Raw genomic sequence first — 27,958 nt, forward strand, 5'->3', positions numbered from 1 at the left:
TATTACACAATCACATTTTTTAGTACGGTGGACAAGGGTAATGTGAAGATTTTCCTTTTCTCTTCAATCTCCCTTAAGAGTAAAAAGAAGTAGCTGATTTTATGCCATTCCCTGCTTTTTACCTGTTATTATTTACACTACTGGGCATTATTATTATTATTATTATTATTATTATTATTATTATTATTATTATTGAACTTTTCATGCAAATTATGTACTCTAAGGGTTATTGTCATCCTTAAGAAATAGCAGAGAAGCTAAATCTTCAAGGTGTTATTTACTGCAAACTATAAATACATTTTCAGAATTTTCTCTTACGGAGTGCAACCAGTTGGAGCCTTTTATGCTCGACAATTCACACACAATCAGATCAAAAATTAGATGTGGCTTTTCAGGCGTTTGCTCTATTAACCAGCATTTCGTCTTAGGTCCGACACCAGACTCTTCAGAGTGGGATGTGTCAGACCCTACCCACTGATGTTGGGGTGTATGCAGGTGAACTTATCAGAAGCCTTTTATGAGGCACAGTCTGATAACTGCATACGGGAGATAAGACTCTACAATGGAATTAATGCCCGCCTAGCAATTCCAAATGGTTAATAGAGGAAACGCCTGAAAAGCCACATCTAATTTTTGATCTGATTATGATATGCTCTATTGGTGGAAAAATATCTAATTCCCTCCATGGGAACTTAGAATTTCCAATTCACACACACTCGAGGTCTATCGCTGACGGTTCAGACAGCGTAAGGCAAGAAAGCGGTTGGTTGCAACCGATTTATCTTTTTTTTGGTAATTTCTTCTTAATTATTTCCTTTTTTTGGTGTTAAATCCTTTATCATGTAGTGTGCACCTATGTGGGTTACATTCACCCGAAGTGTTTTAGTTAATTCCCTTAACTACTTTACATCGCCTTATACGACTTGCTTGCACATGGGCTAACCGAGCTTGCTCTGGCCCTGCAGAGGCCATTTCACGAATAGCTGAACCCCATAGTATCCACAAATACATGCCCCCTGGTACAGAGAGAAGTGGCAGGTTCCATGACTGCGATGCTGCGAGCCTCTGCACACCCAGTGTTCATGCTCATTTGCAGCGCTCACTGCTAGTGACGGTCGTAATTGCTTGCCCTTACTCATTAAAAATACCACAGGTAGTTGTGTAGTCCACCCTGTCAATATTTAATAGTCTTTTGTACACTTAATACTCCTACATGTTTTGAAAGAAAACCACATTCTTCACCAGTGAGCTTCACATACATAAAATAAAAATCTCTCTATTATTCTTCTTCTTCTTCTACAGCTCTTCCCACACCTGTGAGGTCGCGAGTGTGAATTGTGTTGCAAATGGTGATTTGGCCGTTTTACAGCCGGATGCCCTTCCTGACGCCAACCGTACATGGAAGGATGTAATCACTATTGCGCATTTCTGTGGTGGTTGGTAGTGTGGTGTGTTGTGTGAATACGAAGAGGAAAGTGTTGGAACAAACACAAACACCTAGTCCCTGAGCCAGAAAAATTAATCAAACACGGTTAAAATCCCCGACCCGTCCGGGAATCGAACCCAGGACCCTCCGAACCGAAGGCCTCAACGCTGACCATTCAGCCAACGAGTCAGACAAAATTTTTCTAATTGAAGATCATCTTAATCTAACTTATGTCAACACAAATAAATGCTTAGAATTAAAACATAGAACATTTTTATTGTATTAATAACTAGAAATTAAAATGAGTTTCTTTAAGATACTTCTCTGTTATAATACTGGTCTTAATACAGACTCACTTAAAACTTTGTATTAGACTGTTTTTGTATTTTTGTTCTTGTTTGTGTTAAAATATACCTAAGACGCTCTTGTTAAATCATCTATCTTGTCATAAGTCTATTATGCCCCTTTAGTGTCTGGTTGATTAGGCTCGTCATCTAATGTTACTTTACATGTCAACAGAGTGACTCAACTATGCCGGCATGCGTTTGATACTAATCAGTAGCGAGTACCGGCTGGAGAGGAACATAGGTTTACTGCTCCGTGATATTACACAAAGAACATCTTCCAGGCACCCAATCAAGGTAGTACACCTGGTGGTGTTTGGTACTAAAGATGCATTGATAGATTGGATGTTGTGGCATTTCATGAACTTTGGCAGCACACGCAAGGGGACTTCTTGCTGCCTTATTCGTAAAGGCGGAACTCCTGATTCAGCGAGTACGCTGGGAATGCACAATCTGCCAGAGGACCGCAGCCGTGTAAAAAGTAGCAGTACCACACGGTCATCCCCCCACGAAGTGCTGCTGAGAAACTTAAGCATGTTAAGTCTCTTCATGCAGGCAACTTTCAACTGACTGATATGGGGCTGCCATGTTAGATGCTTATCATAATGGAGACCCAGAAACCTGCAGGCATCTATCCCTGGTAAGATACTGTTTTGTAAATGGAGCTCTGGTTCAGGAGGCACAAGGCGATGCCAACAGAAGTGTACAAGTGAAGTTTTCGCCACTGAAAATAGACCAACTTTGGTTTATTTCAACGAGTTTCCCCTCAGACATTGTATTTTAAATTTTAAGTCCATTGTCAACCTTAAGTTATTTAGAGTTTCTATGGAGCAACAATAGCAACATTTCCATATTTTGATAAAAAGATCACCTCTCATGATCACTCATGTACACAGATTTTATTAAGAATTTAAATATCGGCTAATCGAGTGTTTGTTTAAAACTTCATATGAAGGAACACTTTTAACCTCATCATCATCATCATCATCATCATCATCATCATAAGTGTTTTATCTATACGTGCCAATTTTCGTATCTTACTATATGGCGCCCTTGCCTATGCGAGTCCCAGAGCACACTGACCCGGTGTGTAACATCTGGTATGGGTCCCAGCTCAGGGTTACGAGTGAAGACCTCACCGGCATCTACGGCGGAGAAGGTGGACTTCGGTACGACGGAGATGGCGAAAGGGGCATACCTGTAGCGTCTGTACTCCAGAGGAGCGGCTACGAAAGGTGCCTGTCTCCATGTTAGGGGCGGCCTAATTTTGAACCTGGCAGTAGGTATAAAATGCCTTTGGGTGTGGCGAGTCCATTGTAACAATAGCCTATATGGACAAAGCAGATATGGTGCCTCGGAAAAGGTTAGGGCGTCCCCTGCTAAAAGCGACGCGCAGCTCTTCAGGTGCTGGGCGAAATGTGAAAAATGGGCAACCAGCACCAAACTACATCAAAATTGCAACAGTAAATGTACTGACACTGACGGGAAAGACAGAAGAACTAGTTGACTTCATGATAGAAAAAGATATAGCCATACTTGGACTGTGCGAGACCAAGAAGAGGGGTACAGGGGAGATCCCTCTGAGAGAAGGATACAGGCTGTATTACAGCGGAGGACCTGAAGCAAAAAATGGAGTGGCCATCTCACTTAGAAGAGAAATCCAAGAATATGTGGAATATACAAAGTACGTCAGCAATAGGATGATGATGAGACTCCAGTTTGAAAATTGCGTGAAAGATCTGTTTCAGTTGTATGCCCCACAAACTGGTTGCATAGATGAACATCTAGAGGACTTCTTAGAGGAAGTGGAGAGACAGATACAAGATAAGGAAGTACTATTGATGGGAGATCTAAATGCACAAGTTGGAATGGAAAGACAAGGAAAGGAAGATGTTGTAGGGCCCTTTGGATATGGAAATGTAAATCCAGAAGGCGAGTTGTTGGTGGATTTTTGCACGAGGAATCAAATGATTGTTGGAAACACCTGGTTTAGGAAAAACAGTCAGATTACAAGGTATGGTTGGGGAGACAGACGAACAAAGACCATGATTGATTACATAATCATAGAGAAAGAATACCGGAAGAACCTTGTAGATGTAACAGCCATGTCTGAAGAAGCCTTTGGTGGAGATCATAGAGCTGTGAGAGGAAAATTGAAAGTTGGAAATATTGAAAAACCCCAATTAAGAAGTGAGAAAAGAATTAAAGTATGGAGTTGAAGGAGAAAAGCATACAAGAAGAATTTCAAAGGGAAATAATACCCTTGGTACCCAGGACAGAGGTGGGGAATGTTGAAGAGGAATGGAAAAGATTTAAGGAAGCACTGGTTGGATGTGCAGAAAAGGTGTGTGGTAGAACATCAGGAAATGTGAAAGACAAAGAAACACACTGGTGGAATGATAGGGTAAAGATTAAAGTGAAGGAAAAGAAAATGGCATGGAAAGCATGGAAAACATCTAAGACTGAAGAAAGTAGAAGAAAATATGTGGAGGCAAAGAATTTGGCCAAGAAAGTAGTGGAGGAAGAAAAGAGGAAAAACTGGGCCTTATTCACACAGAAATTGAGAGATGATATGCAGGGCAGCAAGAAATTACAGTATGGTATCTTAAGAAACAGAAAGAGAGATCAAGTAAACACCAGAATTGTGAAGGATGAAGGTGGCATAATTTTAACAAAGCCAGAAAAAATAAGAAATAGATGGAGAGAGTATTTTCAGAAGCTGCTGAACATAAGAAAGGATGACAGTCATTCAATGGACGACCAGGAAAGGCAATTAGTTGATGAAGAAATGGATAAAGAAATTACAATGAATGAAATTGAAATGGCAGTAAGAAAGATGAAGAATGGAAAAACTGCTGGAATAGATGAAATTTCAGTGGAGATGATAAAAGGCAGCTGGAGCTGTAGGCCTGCAGTGGACATATCGGGTTCTCAGGAATGTCTGGGAGAATAAGGAGGTCCCTGAGGATTGGTAAAAAGGAATAATCATCCCAATTTTCAAGAAAAGTGATATGAAAGTTTTGAAGAACTACAGGGGAATTACTCTAATATCCCATGTTGCTAAGATAATGGAAAGGATACTGGAAAGTAGAATAAGGTTGAGGGTTAGATACAGGAAAATCAGTTTGGTTTCAGAAGTGGAAGGTCAACAATAGAGCCCATTTTCATTATGAGACAACTAACGGAAAAGCATTGGGAGTACGGGAATGATATGGTGATGACATTCATTGACATTGAAAAGGCATATGACAGTGTCCCCAGGACGAAAGTTTGGGACAGTCTGGTGCAAAAAGGAATTGGACAGGGATTAATAAAAATGATCATGGCATTGTATAAGGAATGTTGTAGTTGCATGCAAACATAAGTTGGCAGGACAAGTTGGTTCAAAATAACTAGTGGGCTGAGACAGGGAAGTGTTCTATCACCAATCCTGTTTACAATAGTAATGGATGACATCATGAGAACAGCAAAAGCAGCATATGGAGGAAGAGAAATGAACATGATGTTATTTGCAGATGATATTGTGATTTGGGGAGAAGACGACAGGAAGGTTCAAGAACAGTTGAATGTGAATGGGAAGATCGAAGAATGTGGATTGAAAATAAGTGTAGAAAAGAGTAAAACTCTTGTTATGACTAGAGGGGAGAAAGAAGGGAAAGGTCAGATTAGACTTGCAGACAAGCCCCTGGAAGTAGTGGAAACATTTAAATACCTGGGCAGTGAATTAATGGAGAATGCTCGACTGGATGCTGAGATTAGTAAAAGGATTCAAGCTGGAAGTTGTTTCTATCACAGTGTAAGAAATATGTTATGGGACAAAGATGTGCCAACGGAAGCAAAGGATACTATGTACAAGATGTATTACGTACCCATAACAACTTACTGAGCAGAAACTTGGACAATGACAAAGAAGGATGAGAGTCGAATACAGGCAGCCGAAATGAAGTTCTTGCGGAGTATGATACAGAAAAGTAGAAGAGACAAAATAAGGAATGAGAAAATCTGGGAAGAAATTGGAGTGGAAAAATTGAATGATAGAATAGAGAAGAGCCGACTAAGATGGTTTGGGCACGTAAAGCGAATGAGCGACGAAATAATGCCAAAAAGGGTGATGGAAATGCAAATCCAAGGAAGGAGAGGCTGTGGACGACCACGATTGAGATGGAAGGATACCATCCAACGCAGCATTATAGAAAGAAACCTGGACTGGGACACAGTGTTGGAGGAGGAGTGGTGGAAAGACCGAAGAAAGTGGAGAGGAACCATATTTGCCCCTACCCGGCTACAGCTGGATAAAGGGAAATGATGATGACTATGTTTCTAGCTGAAGATCTTCCAAACCAGAGGAATGAAACAGGAACTAATCTTTTAGTCACTCAGCTAGACTTTAAGCTAGAGTATGTTTGTAATCACAAATCAAAATCCACCTGAAGCACAAGGAAGCTCATCGTGAATTCAAAATAATGTGGTCTGGTATCAAATCACAGAACTGAGACACTTCAAAATATTTGGGCATAACACTTGACAGAACTCTCACATTCAAGAAGCCTTCCATGAGTTATAAACTCTGTGCCAGCAAGAATAACCTACTTCTATGCATGTCCTGTTTGGTATTCATCGTATCATCCAGAGAAGTGGATGCGGCCCTCAATGAGACATGCAGGCTAGTGACTGGGTGCGGACAAACTATTGTCTTGCAGGGATTGCTACACCTTGTATTCGAAGGAAAGTAGCTGCAGACAAGGAGAGAGAGGACTATACTGAGAGTCAACTCAAGATCTAAGCAGTCCCTTTGATGTTAGCCAGACTTCTGGTCAGTGAAGAGATATCCACAACGGTAAATAGTTCCTATGTTTGTTGCTTGTTTTTGCAGCTAGGAGCTCCCCTCAGTTTGGTTCAATATTTTGATGAACTGACTTGACCAATTAAAAATGTTTGCGCTGTAAAATTATGGAAAATATTTCACAAGTTGTTTGTTATTCAGGTTCATTACCAACTCTTATATTTCATACGTAGATGGCTGTGAATAGTTATTGTTCTCTGTAGTGTATGTAACAAAATAAATAATTATTTAACATGAGTTTGATATCTTATTCAATTGTCTACTTTTAAGCTTTGTTCGAGTTCATTCCATTGATGTATAGTTTGCATAATTTTTATGGCGTTGAAGATGGATTCAAGAAAACTGTTGGCAGTACTGGCTGCAATAGCATGCTCAATATTCATAATGGCTGCCAGCCGTGAGCAACACGTGGGTGATGCTGTGGCACTTGAGTCGCAAGTGAAATACTTTAAAGCTAATAAAAAAGGGAAGAGGGGAGGGGGGGATTAAGTAGGAAGTCTAAACAAATAGTTATGAACGTTTACAGTAGCCTACGAGATGAGAATCCGCTGTGGACTGTGGAAGAAGTGGTAAAAAAAACTGTAGTTGACCGGCGTTTCTACATAGAGTGTTTACACTGCTCGCACAGAATTTAAAGGAATTCCTCTGTTTTCTTGTGGTACCATGTCATATATGCTGGCCTGTGGTTGTTTATATACGTCATGAGGGTTTCTGACGATAAGTTTCCCTAAAGTCGCTGAAAATTTAGTTTTAAGAAAGTGTCTGAATTATGTAAACCAGCAATCAAGGCGATAAGGAAAGTGAAACAAAACGTAACTTAACTAAGCTGCATGCCAGATTTATGTGACAGAAAATGACTGTTCGTCAGTAGACCTATGTCAGTTCAGTTCGAACTATACACTCTCCGCAAATAAAACAGGAAGGGCCTTAACACGGTATGGGTATAGGATCCTTAGCGTAATCAAAATAATAATAATAATAATAATAATAATAATAATAATAATAATAATAATAATAATAATAATTTGTACTTTATTTTTGTAACTGCCCTCTATCTGCAAAAATGTTGTCATGAGGAGATCATGAATGTTTTTACCTTGCAAATGAAGAGACTACAATATTTACAACATTCCTGGAAACACTGTATTTTGCAATCCCACTCATAGGTGGGTTTTCAGCTTGTTGAACTGTGAGAAACTGCCACTGACAGTCGTTGCACGAGAGAGGAATTGTATACTTATGTCGCCATACTTTTCGTTGTAAGTCCCCATGTGCCTCTCACAAATTGCATTCAGAAATAAAAATAAACCTAGCTTCTCTTGCCTCGGTATTCGTGTAGGTTTTACATGGTCAATAAAGAAATAAATAGGCATGGTACGTGATTAAAGTACAACAATGTGAAAGGAAGCGATTTCTTTTGATGCTACACTATTTGAGAATGAGGTACTTGTCAGATAGACGCATGGCATTAATAATAAGCTAGCTGTGACGGAGAAGTAGAACCAAGATGGGAAGGAGAAACAGGGGAAGTGCTCACACGTGGAAGAATACTTTTCCTCAGCTCTTGAGCTGACTTTCAGTATAGAGTGGAGCAACAAAGTCCTCATCCCCTGCATGACAATACACCTCCAACCCAGAGACTGAAGTCAAGAAAAAGTTCCCTACGAACATCTGAGGAACTGCAGGAGTATAGCTTTGGAAAGCCAAGCCATCATCCCAGAAGAGATGACAGTTTCAGAACGTTTGCCACCTGGATGTCATAAAGACTGGTCTGTCTGGAAGTCCTTGAACAGACTGAGGACAGGAGTGGGCAGATTCAAAGTCAACCTAGCAAGATGGGGGTAAACCGAACCTAGCAGCATCGAATGTGCCTGTGGCGAAGAACAAACTATGCTCCAGTGTTCAGTGTGTCCATCTTCCTGGTGTGAAGAGCTTTGCTTTTTGTGTGTTATATTTTATGCAGTTCAGTATGAATAATTGAACTGTGTAAATGATATATCTGATACAATAATCACATAAACACTAGCTATATTAAAAGACAAACAGTACTGGAAGGTGATATTCTTCCTTTAACCTTAACCTTAGTTGTATTAATTTCATTAAATGCAGTTTATTTGTATGCAACAAAGTTAAAATGATGTCCTCAGATCAAAACACAAGTGAGTTAGAAATGTGACCATTGTTGGCAGCAGAACTTTAGCTTCAGATATCCAAGAGGTGCAGTGCACTCGTATAGCGAAGGTCATGGGAAGCGACTGTGTGGCAAGAAGTTGAAGTAGAAAGATTATGAGACTCTTCCATTTTAACTGTAACCAGGTTATTTAAACCAAATATATTAAAATAATGCCGACAGCTGCGGTTTTAAAAGTAGAAATGGTAAATACATTACTGTCAGTCGGACACTGAGAACAGAAAGAGAAAAATTACACGCTGCATGAGAAAGTAAACTTTATAACAGAAGTGGACAATAATCCACATAAAACTAAAACAGCTGGAGGTTTAGGAAATGCTTATATCACACTCTGCACAGTCATTAGTAAAAGAAATGCTATTTTAGATCAATTTTAAAAATTGAAAACCATGTTACAGGGCCCATCTGACAACTCTGTTAATCCCTTTCTGTAACTGTCTCTCACCAACTACCATCCTTCCAGAGCTGAAATGTAGACCTAAATAGTCTACATAAAGCAAAGAAACAACTGCGGGCCCTTCAGCAGTAACTACGCCGTTGATGGCAATTGGGAACAGTATGACACTCAGCATAGATCCCTATGGTACTCCAGTCTCTTGAAAACGCATTTCCTATTCGGACTCAAAAGAGCCAGAGGGATATGAAGCTCTCAAACAATGAATCCCCACTGGTGTAGTGTGGAGGTAATCCCATGTCGCCAGGTAGTGTTGCAAGTTTCATACTGGTAAAAAAACTCACCGACTAGGTGTTCCTTCCGGAGAAAGGCCTCCTGAATGGCGCCCTCTAGTCTGGTGAGATGATCAGAGGCAGACGGATAAGAGCGATAACCACACTAGTAGTTGGTCAAAAGATGTCTCTTCAATGGCCCACATGAATCATCAGTTCACCATCCTTTCAAATAACTTACACAGAGGCCATTTGTATGGCATATTGGCCTATAACTCTCTGGAATCTTTGGATCTTTACCTGGTTTAGGAATTGGTATTACAATTGCCTCATGACACCAAGATGGAAAAATTCTCTCACTCCATATTCTGTTGAACAGGGTGAAAATATCGAGCCATAGGTATCTAAAACGTTTGAGCATTTGATTGTGGATTCTGTCCGGCCCAGGAGCCATGTCCCTACACAGTGCGAGTGCACTCTGTAATTCCCACTTCGTGAAAGGCACATTATAAGAATACGAAGCACGAGAGGAAAAAGAGAAATCATACGGCTCTGCCTCGTGCTTAATAGACAGAAATGCAGATTCGTATCTTCCAGAGCTGGATGTATCTGCGAAATGAGACTCGAAGTGATCCGCAATGACTCAAGGAATTGCAATTGTATCTCCGTTAATGGAGATTCTGGGGACAGAGAGCATATTCTGGACTCCGACAACAAGGCGGAGTTTAAAAATATTAACATTAAAAGATCCACCTTTACAATACTTACAAAAGTTTTTATTCTTAAAACAAAATTAATTACATGTTTCGTCCCTCTTGAGGACATCTTCAGGCTAGCAAAGAACGTAAGTTAAATAGTAAAATTAGCATTTAAAAAAAGGTATTAAGTACATGTCTACAGCAAATCAAATTTACATGGTCTTAGTGTGCCAGTTGACAAAGTGGTGACATGAATCCATTAGAAACATCTCTTTGTTCAAGTATAAAAGAATCCTACGTTTACTGACACAGGTTAAGAGAGAAAAATCATGACTAATAGTTCAGTCTTGTGATGGAGTATGTGGTGTCACGGAAGAGACATACCTTTCCCAAGTAGATTTCTTACTCTCAAGAAACAGGCTTTAGCGTGGAGGTGCTTAAACTCAATATGGTTGGCCATCGTAGTATTCCGAAGATAATGTTTAAAGGCCCGTCGATGATCCAGTATGGCCATTGCGAATCATTAGTCCATCATGGGGTGTTTCCGATGAGGAAGGTATCGTTTCCTCTGCAACAGCCAGAATTCTCAGTTGTAATGAAAGAAACATTGTCGTCAAAATCTCATCAGCCTTTGCTGCGCGTTTTGAAAACTCTGGACAATCTGTCCGTCGAAGTAGCTAGTGCTTTGGTATTTCAGACCGTCTTTGATTCAAGAGCGTGAGAAATGTAGGGAAATGGTACTATCTCGGGGGTCATCGTGTACTTGCCACTGAAGTAAAGGGACTAGTGTATGGCACCAGAAGGTGACATCCAGGTGGGAGAATTTGCCATATGAACTGCTGATGCGAGTAGTTTCCCCCGAGTTCAGCACACCAAGATCAAACTGGTGGATCAATCGCTCGAGAATGCTCCCTCAGTGCAGGAAGATGGAGAACCCAGCGGGTGTTACGGGCATTCATGTCTCCCTGCAAGAGGAAAAGAGGAGGTAACAGAGCGATGAAATCTTTGAGTTCACGAATGTGGAGATCATAATTTGGTGAAAAGTTCATGTTCCACACCGTTGTCATTATTGGCAATGGAGCGCGAACTGCAACTGCATCCAGCTGAGTTAGTCTGCTGCGACATCTTCAGTGATGAAGTACCACGACTAAGGTACAAACTCCCTCAGTCGATCCGCCATCCACAGCTATTTGGTCTTTGGAATAAAGACTATATCACCTCATAGTCATGTCATGTCCAGCTCTCAAATGAGATTCCTGTAGAGATTCCTGGAGGCTGCACAGACAGGTATAAGTTGACGTAATTCAGTTAGGCGACGAGTATAACTATTGCATTAGTAACGTTGTGTGAATGGGAAGGGCAACAAAATTAGGACAATTACTCATCCTTTCCTCGGGGCCAGGTACCTGCCATTTTCTGCCATCTTTGCAGGTTTCATTATTGTCATCATCCACAATAATGAGTAGTTCAGAATTCACTGTTTTCTCAGATGAGGGAGACTCGGCGACTGAGCACTCCATGGTTGGTGAACACACCGATTCGTACGGGTATGCCTTTTTTTCTGAGAGAAAACTGTTCCCCAGAAGGGGATCGAGAAGGACAATGTTGGGGCCTCTTGCTGTTGCCTGCTGTTTCAATATTCTTTGGAGAGCTGGAAATATTCTCAAACTTCTTAGGGGCATGCTGGGGCTTCCCCTTCTTCTTAATAATAATAATAATAATAATATTAATAATAATAATAATAATAATAATAATAATAATAATAATAATAATAATAATGTTATTTGCTTTACGTCCCACTAACTACTTTTACGGTCTTCGGAGACGCCGAGGTGCCAGAATTTAGTCCCGCAGGAGTTCTTTTACGTGCCAATAAATCTACTGACACGAGGCTGTCGTATTTGAGCACCTTCAAATACCACCGGACTGAGCCAGGATCGAACCTGCCAAGTTGGAGTTAGAAGGCCAGCGCCTTAACCGTCTGAGCCACTCAGCCCGGCCCCCTTCTTCTTGGACTGGGCTTTAGTAGAAGGGCTGGACAACTTTCCAGCCCTGGTTGGGGAAGTCTTTCCCCCTACCATAGTGGGGGAACACTTCACAGCCGAACGTGACTGGGAAAGGCCCTTCCCCGGCATCGTTGGCAATAACACACTTTATGGTTTCTCAGAAGGTACGGATACCTTTCTGAAACACTTCTTGTTGGTGGCTACTAAGACTTTTTGACGTTTGTGTTGTACTGGTATGTGGTAGAAAACTTTGTGGAAGGATCCATACTCTAGCGAAGTTTTCCGTGAAGGAGGCTGAACTCCGGAGCAACCATGGATGTAAATTTTCTCTGGGTGTCTGGATAAAGTAACTTAACCAGAATTTTTATCTCCTGGATCATCATCTACTGGAATAGAGAACAATCCTTAGAGATTGGAGTATGCCCACCGGTGGCAGCATACAATCGACACCAGCACGTTCATTTTTCTCACATAATTTGCACGTGATAGAATCTTGACATATTAAGGTGTGGTCAAACTTTTGGCAGTTGAAGCACCTCACTGGAGCTGAATTATAAGACGGTATATTGCAGCCTTAATCCCTTTGGGTAGGGATTAGGTGTCGATAGTGAGGATAAAAGTATCCGTATCAAGCAGCTTATTTACCTGTACATGTCGGTTACACCCCGAGGAGCAACCCTAAACCAAAAATCTGTGATGTATAATTCCTTTAGGAATTCAGAGGGTGGTGAATCCTGATGGAATCTTCAAGCTGTTGAACGATCTGGCATTAAGTAGCAGACTTCGCTGCTCAGCAGAATGGGTCCATCTTGGAGCTTCCACATTTGGTTGATTCCAGCAACAATTCCTTCCACTGAATTACTTATAAAGAATGGACTAAAAAGCTCTTTCCACTGATCCTGGAAACTACCCGGAATCACAGGAGACGCTTGTTACATTCATAACCGACAGGTACTGGAGTGTATCTCTTCCTCGTCTTATGTTAAAAGGATGCTGTTTGCAGTCCAGCAGCTGTGGGTTGTGTAAAACAAAAAGGCTGAGGTTCCGTCTTGGTCCCACGAGTAGCTAGGGAAATATATGGTCAACCCCTGGCAGAGCCCTGCATGCTGAGGTAAGGTTTTATACTCCAGACATTGCCCAGTATTTGGAGGAGTGACTATTAAAAATTCTTAAAGATTTACTTTTAAAGTGTTAATTGTATAAAATAAATATCTGTATTTTTTCCCAAATACGCCCGACTTCAAATCAGACCTGCAGGAGATATGAGGGATACAATGGGTTAATGGTGGTAAACAAGAATGATAAGGTTGAGAAATACTACTAAACCACTAGCTTACAGCACTATGCACCATATTTATAGACTTCCTTGCAGTGGAACAGAATGGAGCCTTCCAAATCTTTACTGCCCGAGCATGTAAGGGGTTCAAACAACAATAAAATAATTTGACCTGTTATGTTACAAACCTGGTTCGCTGCTCCTGGTAATAATTGTTTACATTAAGCACCTCGAGCAGTTCGTAGAGGTGGCGCTCATACCCAGCCTCGGCCAACTTGAGGACAAAGCCGTAGAAGAAATGTGCAAGACTCTGGTAGTAGGTGTACATCTTGCTGAGAGTCTGGTAGTGCGGGTGTTCTAGAGGGCCATCGGGGGTTGAACGCGTCCATTCTGCCTCTCCGAGCTCGATGTGGAACTTGAGGATCAGCTGGAACACCCTGAGGAGCACCCCTTGCAGTGGCTGAGAGTTCTTGTATAGCAAACACCTGTAAGCAAGATTTACAGTTCTTGGAATTTACACGGAATTCAAGGAACTTTTCTAACGAACTGAAATGGAATGTAGATGTTATGTTTTCTTGTTAAAAGGGAAGCCATTCTTCTCAGTGTGGACTCAGTTAATATAAAGCTTGAAACTTTTCAGCCTATTAAAGCATTCACCACATCATCAGCTAAAACCCAAACAACTCAATCACAGCTGTTATAAGAGACGTGCAGAAATAAGTTAAACAGGGAAAACATTTTCATTTATTTTATCACACTTCTTCATATCAACCCATTCACAACCACTGACAAGTTTACGCTATATAAAGAATACTGTACATATATTCACATGCTTAAAAGTAACTTGATAGAATCTGAAGATGTTCTTGTAAAATAATAATAATAATAATAATAATAATAATAATAATAATACTCCATAGACTTCTGAGGGACGTGAAGTTCCTGTGCCGATCTCACAATCCTCTTTCATCCCTTTCGATCTCGAGCCTGCTCTTCCCGTTATCAATTTGGAGGGTCCAGCATATCTTGTTGATCTTCTTCCAGGTGCTTCACGGTCTTCCTGAAGGTCTTTTCCCATTAAGAGATCTACGGGTGCTCTGTTATCCTGCATCCTCAGTACATGTCCAGCCCAGCGCAGTCTGTTTGATTTCATCACACCCATTATAGAGTGTTGTTGACAGAGGGTGTAAATCTCATAATTAGATCTTCTCTGCCAGTTTTGAGAGATAGGATTGAACCATGGGCCAAATGTTTTTCTATAAACTTTACTCTCGAAGACATGCAACTGCTGCTGCTCTTTCTTGGTTATACTCCATGTCTCGGAACCATACAGAAGTACGGGTCGAATGATTGTATTGTAGATATCTTTTTGCATTCCTTGTGGAGCCCAATACAGGGCTCATAGAGTAAAATGCCTTTATTTACATTCTTAATTCTAGCTTGGCGTTCCTGTTGCCTTCGGTTTTGCTCATCGATTAATACACCAAGGAATTTGAACTCCTCTACTCTTTTAAATATATATTTCCTAATATTCAAAGGCAATCTGTCAACATCCTCATGATTCGGTCTCTGTAAAACCATGTAATGCGTCTTCTTATCATTTACCTGTAAGCCAATTTTTGCTGCCATTTCCTCTAGTTCCACAAATAACTGCCTCATTTCTAATTCACTGCGGCCAATAAGAACAATATCATCCGCATATGCAAGGACTATGTTGTCTCCCCAATATGATGCCAGCAGTACTAGAGCTAATTTCCTGATAATCTCCAGTGCAATGTTGAATAGAAGAGGAGACCAGTTTTATTCTGGAAGGAACTTGATTTTCTGCCCTTGAGCAAACCACAGCTAACATTATCATCCATACACAGCTTGCACATGTTAATTTTATGGGAAAGCCAAACTCCATCATGATGTTCCACAGCCCTTCACTATGGACGGAATCATATGCCTTGAAGAAATCTATAAAGAGATAATGAACAGAGTCCTCGTGTTCCCACACCTTATCATTAATAGTCTTAATTGCAAATATGTTGTCTGTAGTTTCACTAACTACTTTTATGTTTTTTGGAGACAACAATGTGCTGGAATTTAGTCCCGCAAGAGTGCTTTTACGTGCCAGTACATCTACCGACACGAAGCCGACGTATTTGAGCACCTTCAAATACCATCAGATTGAGACGTGTGCAATTACCGGCAGAGATAAGAGCAGTCTCCAAGCTGAACCATGGTTTAGAAAACACAAGATCTGTAATGAGAAGATCAGTCTGGAGGCCACTCTGTAACGTGACTTGAGTGGTTTGGACATTTTAAGAGGGTCAAAATGAATCAAGCAGCTAAACTCTTTCCAACTAGAGAATGAAGTAGGCGTAAACAAAACTACATGACTGACTGCTTCACACTTCTTTCCTTGTTCGGCTAAGTCATATACTTAGAAATATTTCTCAAACTGAGGCATGTAAGTCTTCACCAATTCCAGCAATTCGATTTTAACAAATCCTTCGTCCGCTCAGTAAATGGAACTAACAATCTATGAATATCAATACAAGAAAGAGTCTGGATGATGAGCATACTCCAGATGCTAAGAATTTAGAGCCTAATTCATTTTTCAGATTTTACACTTAGTTCATCCCAGATGTTAATGTTAATTGTGTGTTTGTACATTAGTTTTCATGTCAATTGTGTGTTTTTACATTTGTTTGATTATTAGATGTATTACATTACGGCTGAAGATGGCCAGCCAAGGCCGAAACTAGTCCCTACTTTAGTAATGTAATTCAATAATATTGCATAATATAGTATTGAAAAAGGTGGGCCATACAACATTAATTTAATTATTATTTCCCGTAGGGAACTTGAAATGTCTGTTAGGAATAATACCAATATAGTTGAGCCCAACTTAGCACACTGGGGCAAAATGCTGGCAACAATGAATGAGTTAGCTGGAAAATGTATGATGTCCAATAACAGACCAACTATACTGTATTATAAATTTACTCATTCGGGAAAAATATTTCAGGTTCCCTATGGGAATCAACATCTATAACATCTGATGGCCAGGCAGGCATCAATTTTTGAAAACGAGACGTCTCTCATAATACAGTGGCACTGCTGGTGGCTACAAGTGGCCTATGCAGTGGACCTTCAAAGCTCCAAACTCCCCAAATCTTCAGGCCAGAGAGAAAGCGCTACCTTCTGATTGACCTGCCCCTGCCCTGCTCTGCCTGCCACTGCGGTATGCACTAACCATGCGCCTTGGTGTGTGTGCTATTTACCAACTGATGAGCCCAACTTAGGACACTGGGGCGAAACGCTGGCAACCTGGAATGAGTTAGCTGGAACATTTATAATGTGCAATAACGGACTAACTATACTGGAGTGTTCATATACTGCACCCAGGCAATTCATGAAGATGACACTTCAAATGTGAAGTTTGTCAAGACAAAATGACATGCACTGTGAAGTTGCGAGTCTGAGTCAGACACACTACACTCACCCAAAGAGCACTTTCTTGATGTAGGCCACGTGAGTACGGTACAGGTCTTCCAGAGTTTTGGCGTTTTTCAGTTTCTTCTTGAAGTCCATCCAGCCAGACTGTAGCACCGACGACGTAATGTAGTTCTGGATGGCTCGCACGAACAGTGTCATCTCGTGGCGCCACAGCTGGATGTGGTGATACTGGATCGAAGCTTTGTCCCGCCGATCTAGTACTCGCTTCAACCGGTGAAAGTCCTGCTCCAGCACCCAGGACACCCTGCGTACCTTTAACACAAACCAATTGCTCATTAGACAAAATAAAACAGCCTAAATGGAAGTAAAGAGACTTCAATGAAGACCCAGATTATGATGACAGAGCTGGTTAAGAACAATAATAATGCTATTTGCTTTACGTCCCACTAACTACTTTTACGGTCTTCGGAGATGCCGAGGTGCCGGAATTTAGTTCCGTAGGAGTTCTTTTTACGTGCCAGTAAATCTACTGACATAAGGCTGTCGTATCTGAGCACCTTCAAATACCACCGGACTGAGCAGGATCGAACCTGCCAAGTTGGGGTTAGAAGGCCAGCGCCTTAACCGTCGGAGCCACTCAGCCCGGCCTGGTTAAGAACAGTATAAATTAAAATGATACTGCGAGAATATATCCTCTCCAAAACCTCATCAGGCGTGAAAAAGTGTTAATCTCCTGACTAAGCAAGCATAGGACACACCGAGATCACCCACAACTATCTCCTTCCCATCTGTTCTCTCACTGTCAAGCATATCATCTCAAAATGTCAACTGTATCACCATTGGGGCTAACACCATAACGTACCTAGGGAAATGGAAGCGACACTGGCTTGCACTCCAAAATCTAATTACATTATACTTACTTAAATTTTCCTTATAATTACAATATTATTACTACTATTACTCTGTATTCATATGTAAGAGCCGCGATAAGATCTTGGAGTTAAAGCGACTATAAATAACCCTAATAAAAAAAGAACAGTATAAAGCCATGAGATCTGGAGTGAAACATCATGATGAATGAAGACTGGAAGAAAATGCAGAGGAACCGTATCTGCCCTGACTCATCCCTATCCGAATAATGGGAAATGTTGAAAACATCGAAGCTTTTATAATAAAACTGAAAACAATTTATCTTTATGAAAAACTACACTCACCGGCAAAGAAGCGAAACATACTTCAGACAAAATTTAATGTTAGTCCACTTGGTAAAAATAACATTACAACAATAAAATTGAATAGCCCATTTGAAAAGTTTCAGCTTAATAACAGAAATATATTGATTGTGACAATCACAACAATTCACCAACATGAATTAAAAAATGTCAAAACCTGGAACTGTGCAATGTTTTGTATGCAGTCCATTTATTCACACATTTTAAACACATTTCCATTGCCACCTGTGGCCGCCGTTACAGCTCTGATTCGATCAGGTTGTTCGGAAGCAATGTATGAGCTTCCATTCTGTCTAGAGCGCAGCCCGAAGTTGAACCAGTGTGTCGGGGAAACGACTCCTAGCATGTCTCCCGAGCATATCCCAGGCGTGCTCTATCGGGTTTTGGTCGAGACTACGAGCAGGCCACATCATGTGCTCAATTCCGACTTCATCCGGGTACTCACATACACAAACGGCAACGTGTGAGCTAGCACTGTCATGCATTAATGCTGAACAGGTGCACAAGGCACCACATGATCCACTAAAATATCCTTGATGAATTGGTGGGCTGTCAAGACTTCCATTCTCGACGAATGGCCAGGTAGGCATCAATTTTTTAAAATGAGACAAAGTCTCTCATAGTGCATTGGCACTGCCAGTGGCTACAAATAGCCTACGCGTGGCCTCCACGGTGTGCACTAGCCACGCGTCTTGGTGGGTGTGCTATTTACGAGCTGATGAGCCTTCCTTAGCACACTGGGACGACATGCTGGCAATCAGGAATGAGTTAGCTGGAAAATCTATAATGTCCAATAACAAGCTCCATGTGCATATCAGTGGTAATCCTAGCCCAGACCATCACAGTCTCCAGTGAACGGCGTCCATGCAGAGAAAGTACAGGGTGAATAACGTTCCTCGGACTTTCTCCATACTTTCTCCCTACCATCCGGTGCCTTCAAACAGAATCTGGATGCATCTATGCACAGCACTGAGCTCCGTAGTCCTATTTCGATGGGCATTGGCAAACTGCATCACATGCTCACGTGTAGCGGGCCTCTTGGACTAATTCCACTTCATACAACCCTCCTCCTTGTTCATGCTCCGTATTTGCTGCACATGATTTCTGGCCTCCACAGCTGTTGTGTGTGTCGATCACGAAGAACTTGCATTACAAGAAAAAGTTCATTGCACTCAGTAGTGCTTCCCTTACGACCAGAACCAGGCCTCCTGGAGTAGATATTGTCCTCTCTGCACCTTTTAATAGTTCTGTATACGTTCGAACAAGACGTGATATATAACATCTGCTACAAAGCGTATACTGCACTCATCTTCCCCTAATGCCATGGCCCTTGTTGCATTTTCAGGTGGAAGAGCCATTATGACCTGACTTAGAAACGAGACTAACTATTGTAGACAAGCCGTAATGTCCACAGAAATAAGCAGCAGAAGAATTCACAGCAATTAGTCTTAAAGACAGCTGACTATGGTTATTCTTGTCCAAAGGCACGAAACAGCAATAGTGGTGTTGTTCTCAAATGGATTAATTAATTATGATACATTGCCATAATGTTGTAATGTCATAACATTCAATTTATACAATGTTAAAAATGGACTAACATTAAATTTTGTCTGAAATACACGTGTTGCGCTATTTTTTTTTTTTTTTTTTTTTTTTTTTGTTGGCGAGTGTATATTGCTTTTAATTAGCACCAAATATTTTTAGTTTATCCACACCTGATTTCTGAAAGACTGCATCTTAGTTCATGATTACTGAATCCATGAAGCTCTGTGGTGTTAGAACAAAATGTGAAATGTACCTTCCTTGGCGAGGAGCTGGTCCCAAGCCCAGAGCGCTGGCAGAGCCAGACATAAAAATCCTAGCTACCTGAGAAATATAGACAGCTCTCCGAAAGTATAAGTGGAAAAGGCTGAGCGCACTTTGAAATGGGTAAGAAATTGGCAAGGGCTAATCAACATTTTGGAAAGCGTAGGGCTAAAAAAAGCAAGTTGCAGAATATCAGAATCACCACATGGAATACTGGAGCTCAGATAGCGGAGAGCTACGAGCTCTCCGAGATCTTAGCGAAAAGGACATCACAGGCATCCAGGAGACAAAAGGACATAGGAAATGGATTGAAGCTCATCTATATGGGAAATAACAGAAGAAATGGCACCGGGATTAAGTTGAACCACCAGGCTCATGATAGGTAATGATGCTCTCTGAACATCATTCTTGTCTGTTGGTTGTGATTCAAGGACGAAAGAGGAGTTTTGGACAATATTTTATGGTGTTCTCCAAAATATTCCAGCAAAATATCTATTCGTAGGTGGTGATCTGAATGGACATACGCCAGAAAGGTTTGCGGTTTAAAAGAATACATGGGTCTCTCATGCCATGGTAGAGGGGTAATGGCACAAAGTAAGAGGTGCGGTACAGCAAGGACTTTGACCCGAGATTCTACAACAGGTGTGAAGGCCCCGCAGGAATCCTGAAAAGTTATGGTGAAATTACTACACGCCAAGGCTGTGAAAGCAAATGAGGGACTGCCTAGTCATCGTGTGTACATCCAAAGGCTAGAGAAGCTCCAGCTAAGGAGACAGTTCTCACAACGCGCTGGCTCATCGTAGTGTTGAAAACCCACGACATGAGAACCAACATTCAGATCATCATCTTTTGAGACCACATTGGATCTCTTTAATCAACCCTTGGTTTGTCGATTTCTTGGTAGGAACTGTCCGAGCCTTGCAGTCCCCCCTGTACTTCTCCATACGTGTTGATATTCTTCCCCTTTCTTGTGTAGAGAATATTCTGGTTGGAATTATCTTCTTTGCAAGTGGAAAGTGTAAAGTCATATTTAAGTGTTGTGTTTACTTTTTTCTTATCCATAGTGTCATCCGGTGTAAGATATTCAGATACAATATGAAAGAGAAGCCAGATGGATTTCAAGATGACAACCAAACCAGAATACGATGATGAGAAATTACATCACTGACAAGAAAAGAAGTCGAAACAGTACATATAAGATAGCCTAATGCCCAGAGATATAAGGGAGCATCAAGGAAGAAGTGGAAAAAGTTGTTCAAACAGCTCAAGCACATGACCTTGCATTAACATTCCAGATGTGGTGCTGATAAACTGAAGTGACAGATTGGATAAGTGAACATGAATGCAATAGAAAGGAAGCTTGTAAAAGTAGGAATGGTTGATGAAAGAGGAGTTTTATAAGGTAAATATAATAAGTGGAAAATGGTAAATAAAAATGTAAACATCACATGGGATGGGTTTAGAGCAATCGTTGAGGAGTGTGATCCAGATCTTTTTCTTCAGCTTTTCTCACACCTGTGGGGTCGCAGGTGTGCACTGTCACATGTGGATTTGGACCTGTTTTACAGTCGGATGCCCTTCCTGATGCCAACCCTACATAGAGGGATATAATCACTATTGCGAATTTCTGTGGTGGTTGGTAGTGTGATGTGTTGTCTGAATATGAAGAGGAGAGTGTTGGGACAAACACAAACCCCCAGTCCCCAAGCCAGATGAATTAATCACACGAGATTAAAATCCCTGACCCGGCCGAGAATTGAACCCAGATGTTCTGAACCAAAGGTCTCAACGCTGACCACTCAGCCAATGAGTCGGATGAGTGTGAAAACATATGTACCTTTAACCTATTTACTGCCAAACCTGTATATATACGTTTTGGTGCAATGTGTACTTCTCCGATCTCACAAATGAACGCGATATAGTGTCATGCTTTGAGATTCCATGGAAATGCTCAAAGAAGTTCTGTACGGCAGTTATACCACTCCATTTCGTGTGTTTTGAAAGCAATCTGGAGTTATTTCAGCTTTGTTGGAGTGGAACATCTTTCCCGCTAACATGTAGCCATCATGGTGTGTCTCTTGTTGATGATGAAATTAAATGTTTCCTCATAAATGGTGATTCTGGAGAGCTATATTTTGATAACGAAGATGGAGAATATCTAAGGGGCGATACTGAACTGCAAGAAAGTGCGAGACAAAGTAGTAATGATGAGTCTCATGCGGAATTGTCACCTTCCTCAGATAAATTATTTTTTCCCCAAATGTAAATTATTTTGATAATACAATTCTTGGATCAACAATTTTATATTATATTTCAGTAATAGTATCACTGAGCGTATTAACATGCTACGGCTATGGAGCCAAGCTCTGCACTCCCGAGCAAATGTGTTTTTCTTTGCTTGTTGTTTAAAGGGGCCTAACGTCGCGGTCATTGGCCCCTAATGGTATGAAATGAAATAACAAAAGCTACAAATTGATCCACTGACCAAAATAAAATAAAAAATGTCATGAAGAATGAATGGATGGACATGAACCCAACAAAAAACAAAAAAAAAAAACAAAAAAAACAGTGGATCAGACTCAAAAAAGATCGTAAATAATAGTATTACTGACCAAGGGACCACTTATAAAGCACAATGATGCCTGATGTCTAAAGGGGAGCAAAATCCATGTCTAAGGCCCCACAGAATGGTACACGTCATGAGTAAAATAGAACCATGGTATTTGTCATGTTGGGGTACTAATCAAAGTAGCGAAGACTCACGGTGTTCCACACAAGATGGTACTACTCACAAGTATTGTACTTCGTACAGGGAACGCAGACCTATGGTGTTTCTCATACAATGGCGCCACTCACAGCCAACGCAAACCGATGAGGCTCCTCACCTAGGTGTACTAATCACGGGCGCCAGTATTCCCGTGGTGTTCCTCATGTAGTGGGCAGCAATCACAGGCAACGCAGACCGACGGTGTCGCTCATAGAGCGGTACAACCCACAGGCTACGCCCAGACCCACGGTGTTGCTCACATGGGTTCGACGCACGGGTACTGGAAACCCCCAGGCCAGCCTCTTTACTGCTAAGAATCAAACCTATTTCGTACCTAATTTAGTGGTACTACTCACAAGTACAGGCAACCCATGGTGTTCCCCGCATGATGGTATGAATCAAAAGTATCTTCATGGTTCTAATTCAATCATCCCTTGGTCGCCCCTTTTAGTTGCCTCCCCGCAGGTGTGTTCTACATGTGCGTCCCCCACCCGCAGGGGGTGTGTGTTTGGTCCAGGAGAGGCATTATATTTCCCTCAAGTCCGCCGGCAAGCCGGTTAGGACCCCCCTATCCGCCACCTGGGACGCGCCATGTGGGAGTATCACCTCTCCCCCTGCTACGCCTGCGTAGCAGGTTTGTGGCGAGCAAATGTCAAGACAGTTCCTATTCATGAACCACAGCTGATTCCTTTCACTTCCTTACTCAGTTTCATTCACCACCATTCAATTCATATTCATTATCTTCTCAACTGAAGTTTGCGTCAGAAAGGGCATCCAGCCATAAAAATATGGTATAAAATATAATCTCACCTCATCCTTGGCCCCATATTGGGCTGCAGTGCTAAGGGGACGATATGCATTCCATTAATTGTATCAGTAAATATGTATATGTAAAAGTGATACTTCCTTAAAGAAAAACGGCCCAAATGGCTTGCCTGGTCATCAAAACTCAGCAGTGAAAAGGTTAAAGGTCACCAGGAATTGGAAAGATCCACTATATGATAAAGAATAAAAAGATTAACCCTCTAGAGCTAATGCTTCGTCAAAATGATGACGGCCATGATACCATTTCTCTCTCCCCCCCCCCCATCCCTTTTTGCAAACTCATCTATCTGGCTCCTTCAGTACCTTCATTTGTCCTTACTTGTGGATAATGTTACATCGGTAGCGTCGGTGTCTCGTTAGTGAGTTATGTGCTGCGTATAGTCTTAGCTTTCAAATTCGCTATTCAACAGAAGTTGCGGGATTGTGCTTGCTGTTTTATTTCACCTGGTTAACAAGAATCCTTTCTACTCTCTGTCTAGTTATTGAATCACACAACTTTTGGATGTTTTCATCTAAAATTCCTTTTAAATATGGCATCTACTGAAACTTCTTCCACAGAAAAGATCGTGAAATGGCTAGAGGAAATGGAAGGCAAGAGTGATAATGAGAAAAGTGGCAGTGAAGCTAAACACAATGTAGAAGATGACATTGTGTTGTTATCAAACGACAATTTTGATGATGTCACTTTTGACCCTCATAATGTAGAGACAATATCTCGTCATTTTTCAGACTCTAGTTCCGAGGATGTAGAATGCTCTATAGGACTAGACCAGCCAGCTCATAAAACAGATCCATGTATAATAGTGAGCAGTGAGAGTAGTGTAGTGGGGAAAATACGGACACCGTTGGTCTGCCAGTTCCTCCAAGAATACTCACTCAGCAGGTAAGAATATTATTCATTATGGGCAGGGACCAGAAGATAGAGTAAAAAAATGAACTCACCAAGGGAAGCATTTTCCTTATATTTTATCCAGACAATGTGTGATAAAATAATCAAGCACACTAATGAAAACATTGCAAAAAAACGTGCAAATTATAGCACCCAAAGCGCAACAGTGTCTGATTTGTGTGAAGAATAATTTGATGCATTTTAAAGTGTTTTGATGTTATCTGCTGTTCAGAAGAATAACCACATATCTACAAAGGAGATGTTCGATGCAGAATATTCAGGGATGAGGTACAATCCAGACAGATTTGCCTTTCTTTGTGAATGTTCACGTTTTGATGAGCAGACAACAAGGCTTGTGAGGAGAGAAACAGACAAGTGTGCTCCAATAAGAGAGATTGTGAACAATTTATATCTGCCTGTATCATTCCTTACGATTAATGAGCAACTTGTTGCTTTCAGAAGGCGGTGCCATCAAAGCTGTTATGGTATAAGACAATAAAACTAAGTACATGATTGATCTTGGTAAAAACACTGCACCATTAAAGAGTGTACATGGAAGCTGGTTCACGCCTGTTCCCCTGGCTTGAGACCACCATATAAATTGACAACACTAGGCACTATTTGAAATTCCACCTGCGTTACTGAATCAAATGGCAACAAAAGTAGGCACATCTATGTTTTGTTTTGACCAAGAGGAAACACTTCTGCCATACAAAACGAAGACGAACAATGTGGTCTTAGGACCACTCATGAAAGAGGACAGATCAATCCAACATCGAAGAAGCCGATTATAATTGAGGATTCTAACAACATGAAAAGGTGGTGTGGACATGCCAGACAAAATGACAATCAAATGAATTGTTGTAGAAAGACTAGATGATGGTCACTTCGTGTCTTCTTTGGCATGGTGAATATTATGTGATTTATGTTCACAATAAGTTCAACAATAAAGAAAAGCCTTTGACTAGGAGGCAATTTGCCAAAGAGCTGCAGTATAAACTTGACACATCGCCTTGGAATGTGCAACTTGCCGTGCATGCTGCGCATATCTATGGAAGAAATACATCACGTGAATATGCCTACAGATGAAGCAGAAGGTCCTGAATCAAGAAAACTCAAGATATGTGCCTTTTGCCCAAGCAAGAAACGGAGGATGACGAAAAGTGTATTGCTGTCATTGTTCCAGAGCTGTATGCGGGGAACGTTAAGCAAGATGCTGTTTGGAATGCAATGATGAATGTGGTCCGAATGTTTATGTACGTTGACAAGACTATCAAAGAAATTTATCATGGAAAATACACGACATGTAGCAATAAATCATTTTTACATAGCAATAAATTTGTTCATCAAAATGACTACGCGTTATCTTTAATGTTCCTTTTATCCCACGTTAGTTATCTAGGGTTAAGGAAGTGCAAGTTGGGAAGAAACAGAGTAAGGAATGGTTGTGGAAGTATAGAGAGACTGAAGCAACTTGCTAAGAAATTTAGTTTAGAAAAGAAGTCGGCTAAGGATAACATGATGACAGGCATAACTGGTAGCTGTATAAATTAGAGTGAAAAACAGAGAGGTATGTATAGGTACTTTAAAGCAGAAACTGGTTCCAAGAAGGACATTCCAGGGATCATTAATGAACAAAGGGAGTGGGTATGTGAAGTCGATGTCCAGGCAGAGGAGGTGACTAGTGAAGTATTGAAAATTATCTATGAAAAAAGACATTTACAAAGAAAATACAAGTCAAAAGCTAAAAAAGCAGCTTGTAGTTAAGACAATGGGTTAGTAAATTGTACAGTATCTTAAGTATTCATTTGATTACTTTTTGCATGAAGTAGCTAAACCAAATTAATGGAGAGTTGCTATAATAGCCCCAGTGTACGGAGGTAAGGGTGATGAACATAAAGCAGATAATTACATGTGTGACATGTAAGCTCTGGGACAACATGCTTTCTGATTATATTAGACACGTTTGAAAATTTACTAACTGCTTTGATAGAAGGCAGTTCAATTTGTTGGATTCTCGTAAGATATAGCAGATATTCCAGATTCAGGCAGTCAAATGGACAGGGTAGGTCCTTGTACTTCAAGGAACTACAGAAAGAGGAGAACCCTTGGAGAATGTTTGTCCTGTGACTTATGAGGTGGTAGAGCTCTAAGAACTGATTATATATTCCCATCGCAGCATGCAAGAGACAATTCAGAGGTTCGCTATCCTCTTCAAGAACATTATGAAAAAAGGCGAGATTCCTAATAATGTCTTGATTTTACATCTGACTAACTACTTTTACAGTTTTTGGAGATGCCGAGGTGCCAGAATATACTCCCCCATGAATTCTTTTACTTACGTGCCAGTATATCTACCCCCCATATTGCCTCAAGCAGCCCTCTAACAACAACACCTGCGCGCAAGGATCCGCCCAACCCTTCCCCCCACTCCGTGTCCTTCACCGCCACAGCCACATCGTTATAACACAAGAAGTGGAAAGGTTAGTCAAGCTAGCGTTGCTGGAACAGTCTGACATACTTAACATGCAAGTAATAATAATAATAACTTAAATGTTTCCACCTTTTCAATACAATATATTCACAAAATTACAAAATTATACGGTACTAGTTTCGACCCATCTAGGGCGAAATGATCTTTGCTCCAATACGGCTGATGATGACCCCTAGATGGGTCGAAACTAGTACCGTATAATTTTGTAATTTTGTGAATATATTGTATTGAAAAGGTGGAAACATTTAAGTTATTATTATTATTACTTATATATTGTTCAATACGGACCAAAAACATGAAATTCATAACCATCAATACTTAACATGCACCGTACCGCCTTAAGCATTTTTGACGAATGGGAAGTCTCATGTACAATACCATTTAACTAGTTCTCTAACATTTTTGTTTCAGGTAAAACACGATCATTTCTTCGAATAAATATTTCAACAGGAACCAATCGTTTACCGTAACATCAGCTAGCTTTGACGCCTTCTACAAGAAGTCCCATCCTTTTTCTATGACTTTCTGATAGGCTGTCATAGTCCTACTGGTGTATAAGAAGAGGATCCATTTTGGTTTTAAACACTCACATATTCGAGATTAACCACCTTATAGCCTTCTAAACTGTTAAATTTTCAGTATTCTTAAACTTACTGTCAATTGTCCTTATTTTAGATGTTCTTGTATAATATTTTATGAGATCATTGTTCAACATTTTATTCTATAGTTTATAAGATTAGAAAGGTCCCATATCCAATAACTTTAACACTAGAACTGCCGGAGCGGTCAAAATGACCGCTACACATTTTCAAAGCCTTATTTTGACCACATTTTTGGTCCTATTGTAAAGAGCTTCAGTGACTTTTCCTGATTACCGGTCAGAATCATCCGTATTAAATTTAATTAATTTTGCGTCATTGGATAGGACGTAGGTAACGAGTATACCTAGAACCGCCGGAGTGGTCATTTTGACCGCTGTATTGATTATCATAATAAAATGCGTTAGAACATGTGCTTATTCCTCTGGTTGAGATAAAATTTGTTTATA

At 40.7% G+C, this 27,958-nt stretch overlaps 1 protein-coding gene across 1 annotated transcript in view; it reads right to left on the reverse strand.

Annotated features, from left to right (window-relative positions):
* Grip163 (gamma-tubulin complex component 6) overlaps nucleotides 1–27,958 on the reverse strand; it is a 249,957-nt gene that overhangs the window by 56,637 nt on the left and 165,362 nt on the right. The window contains exons 13-14 of the mRNA XM_067155466.2: nucleotides 16,944–17,209; nucleotides 13,639–13,935 (exon numbers count right to left, since the gene is read on the reverse strand). Of these exons, the coding sequence (XP_067011567.2) occupies nucleotides 13,639–13,935; nucleotides 16,944–17,209 (563 nt within the window). The remainder of the gene's footprint in view (nucleotides 1–13,638; nucleotides 13,936–16,943; nucleotides 17,210–27,958) is intronic.

Source organism: Anabrus simplex, chromosome 11 (assembly GCF_040414725.1).
Source record: "Anabrus simplex isolate iqAnaSimp1 chromosome 11, ASM4041472v1, whole genome shotgun sequence".
Classification (NCBI taxonomy): Eukaryota; Metazoa; Arthropoda; class Insecta; order Orthoptera; family Tettigoniidae; genus Anabrus; species Anabrus simplex.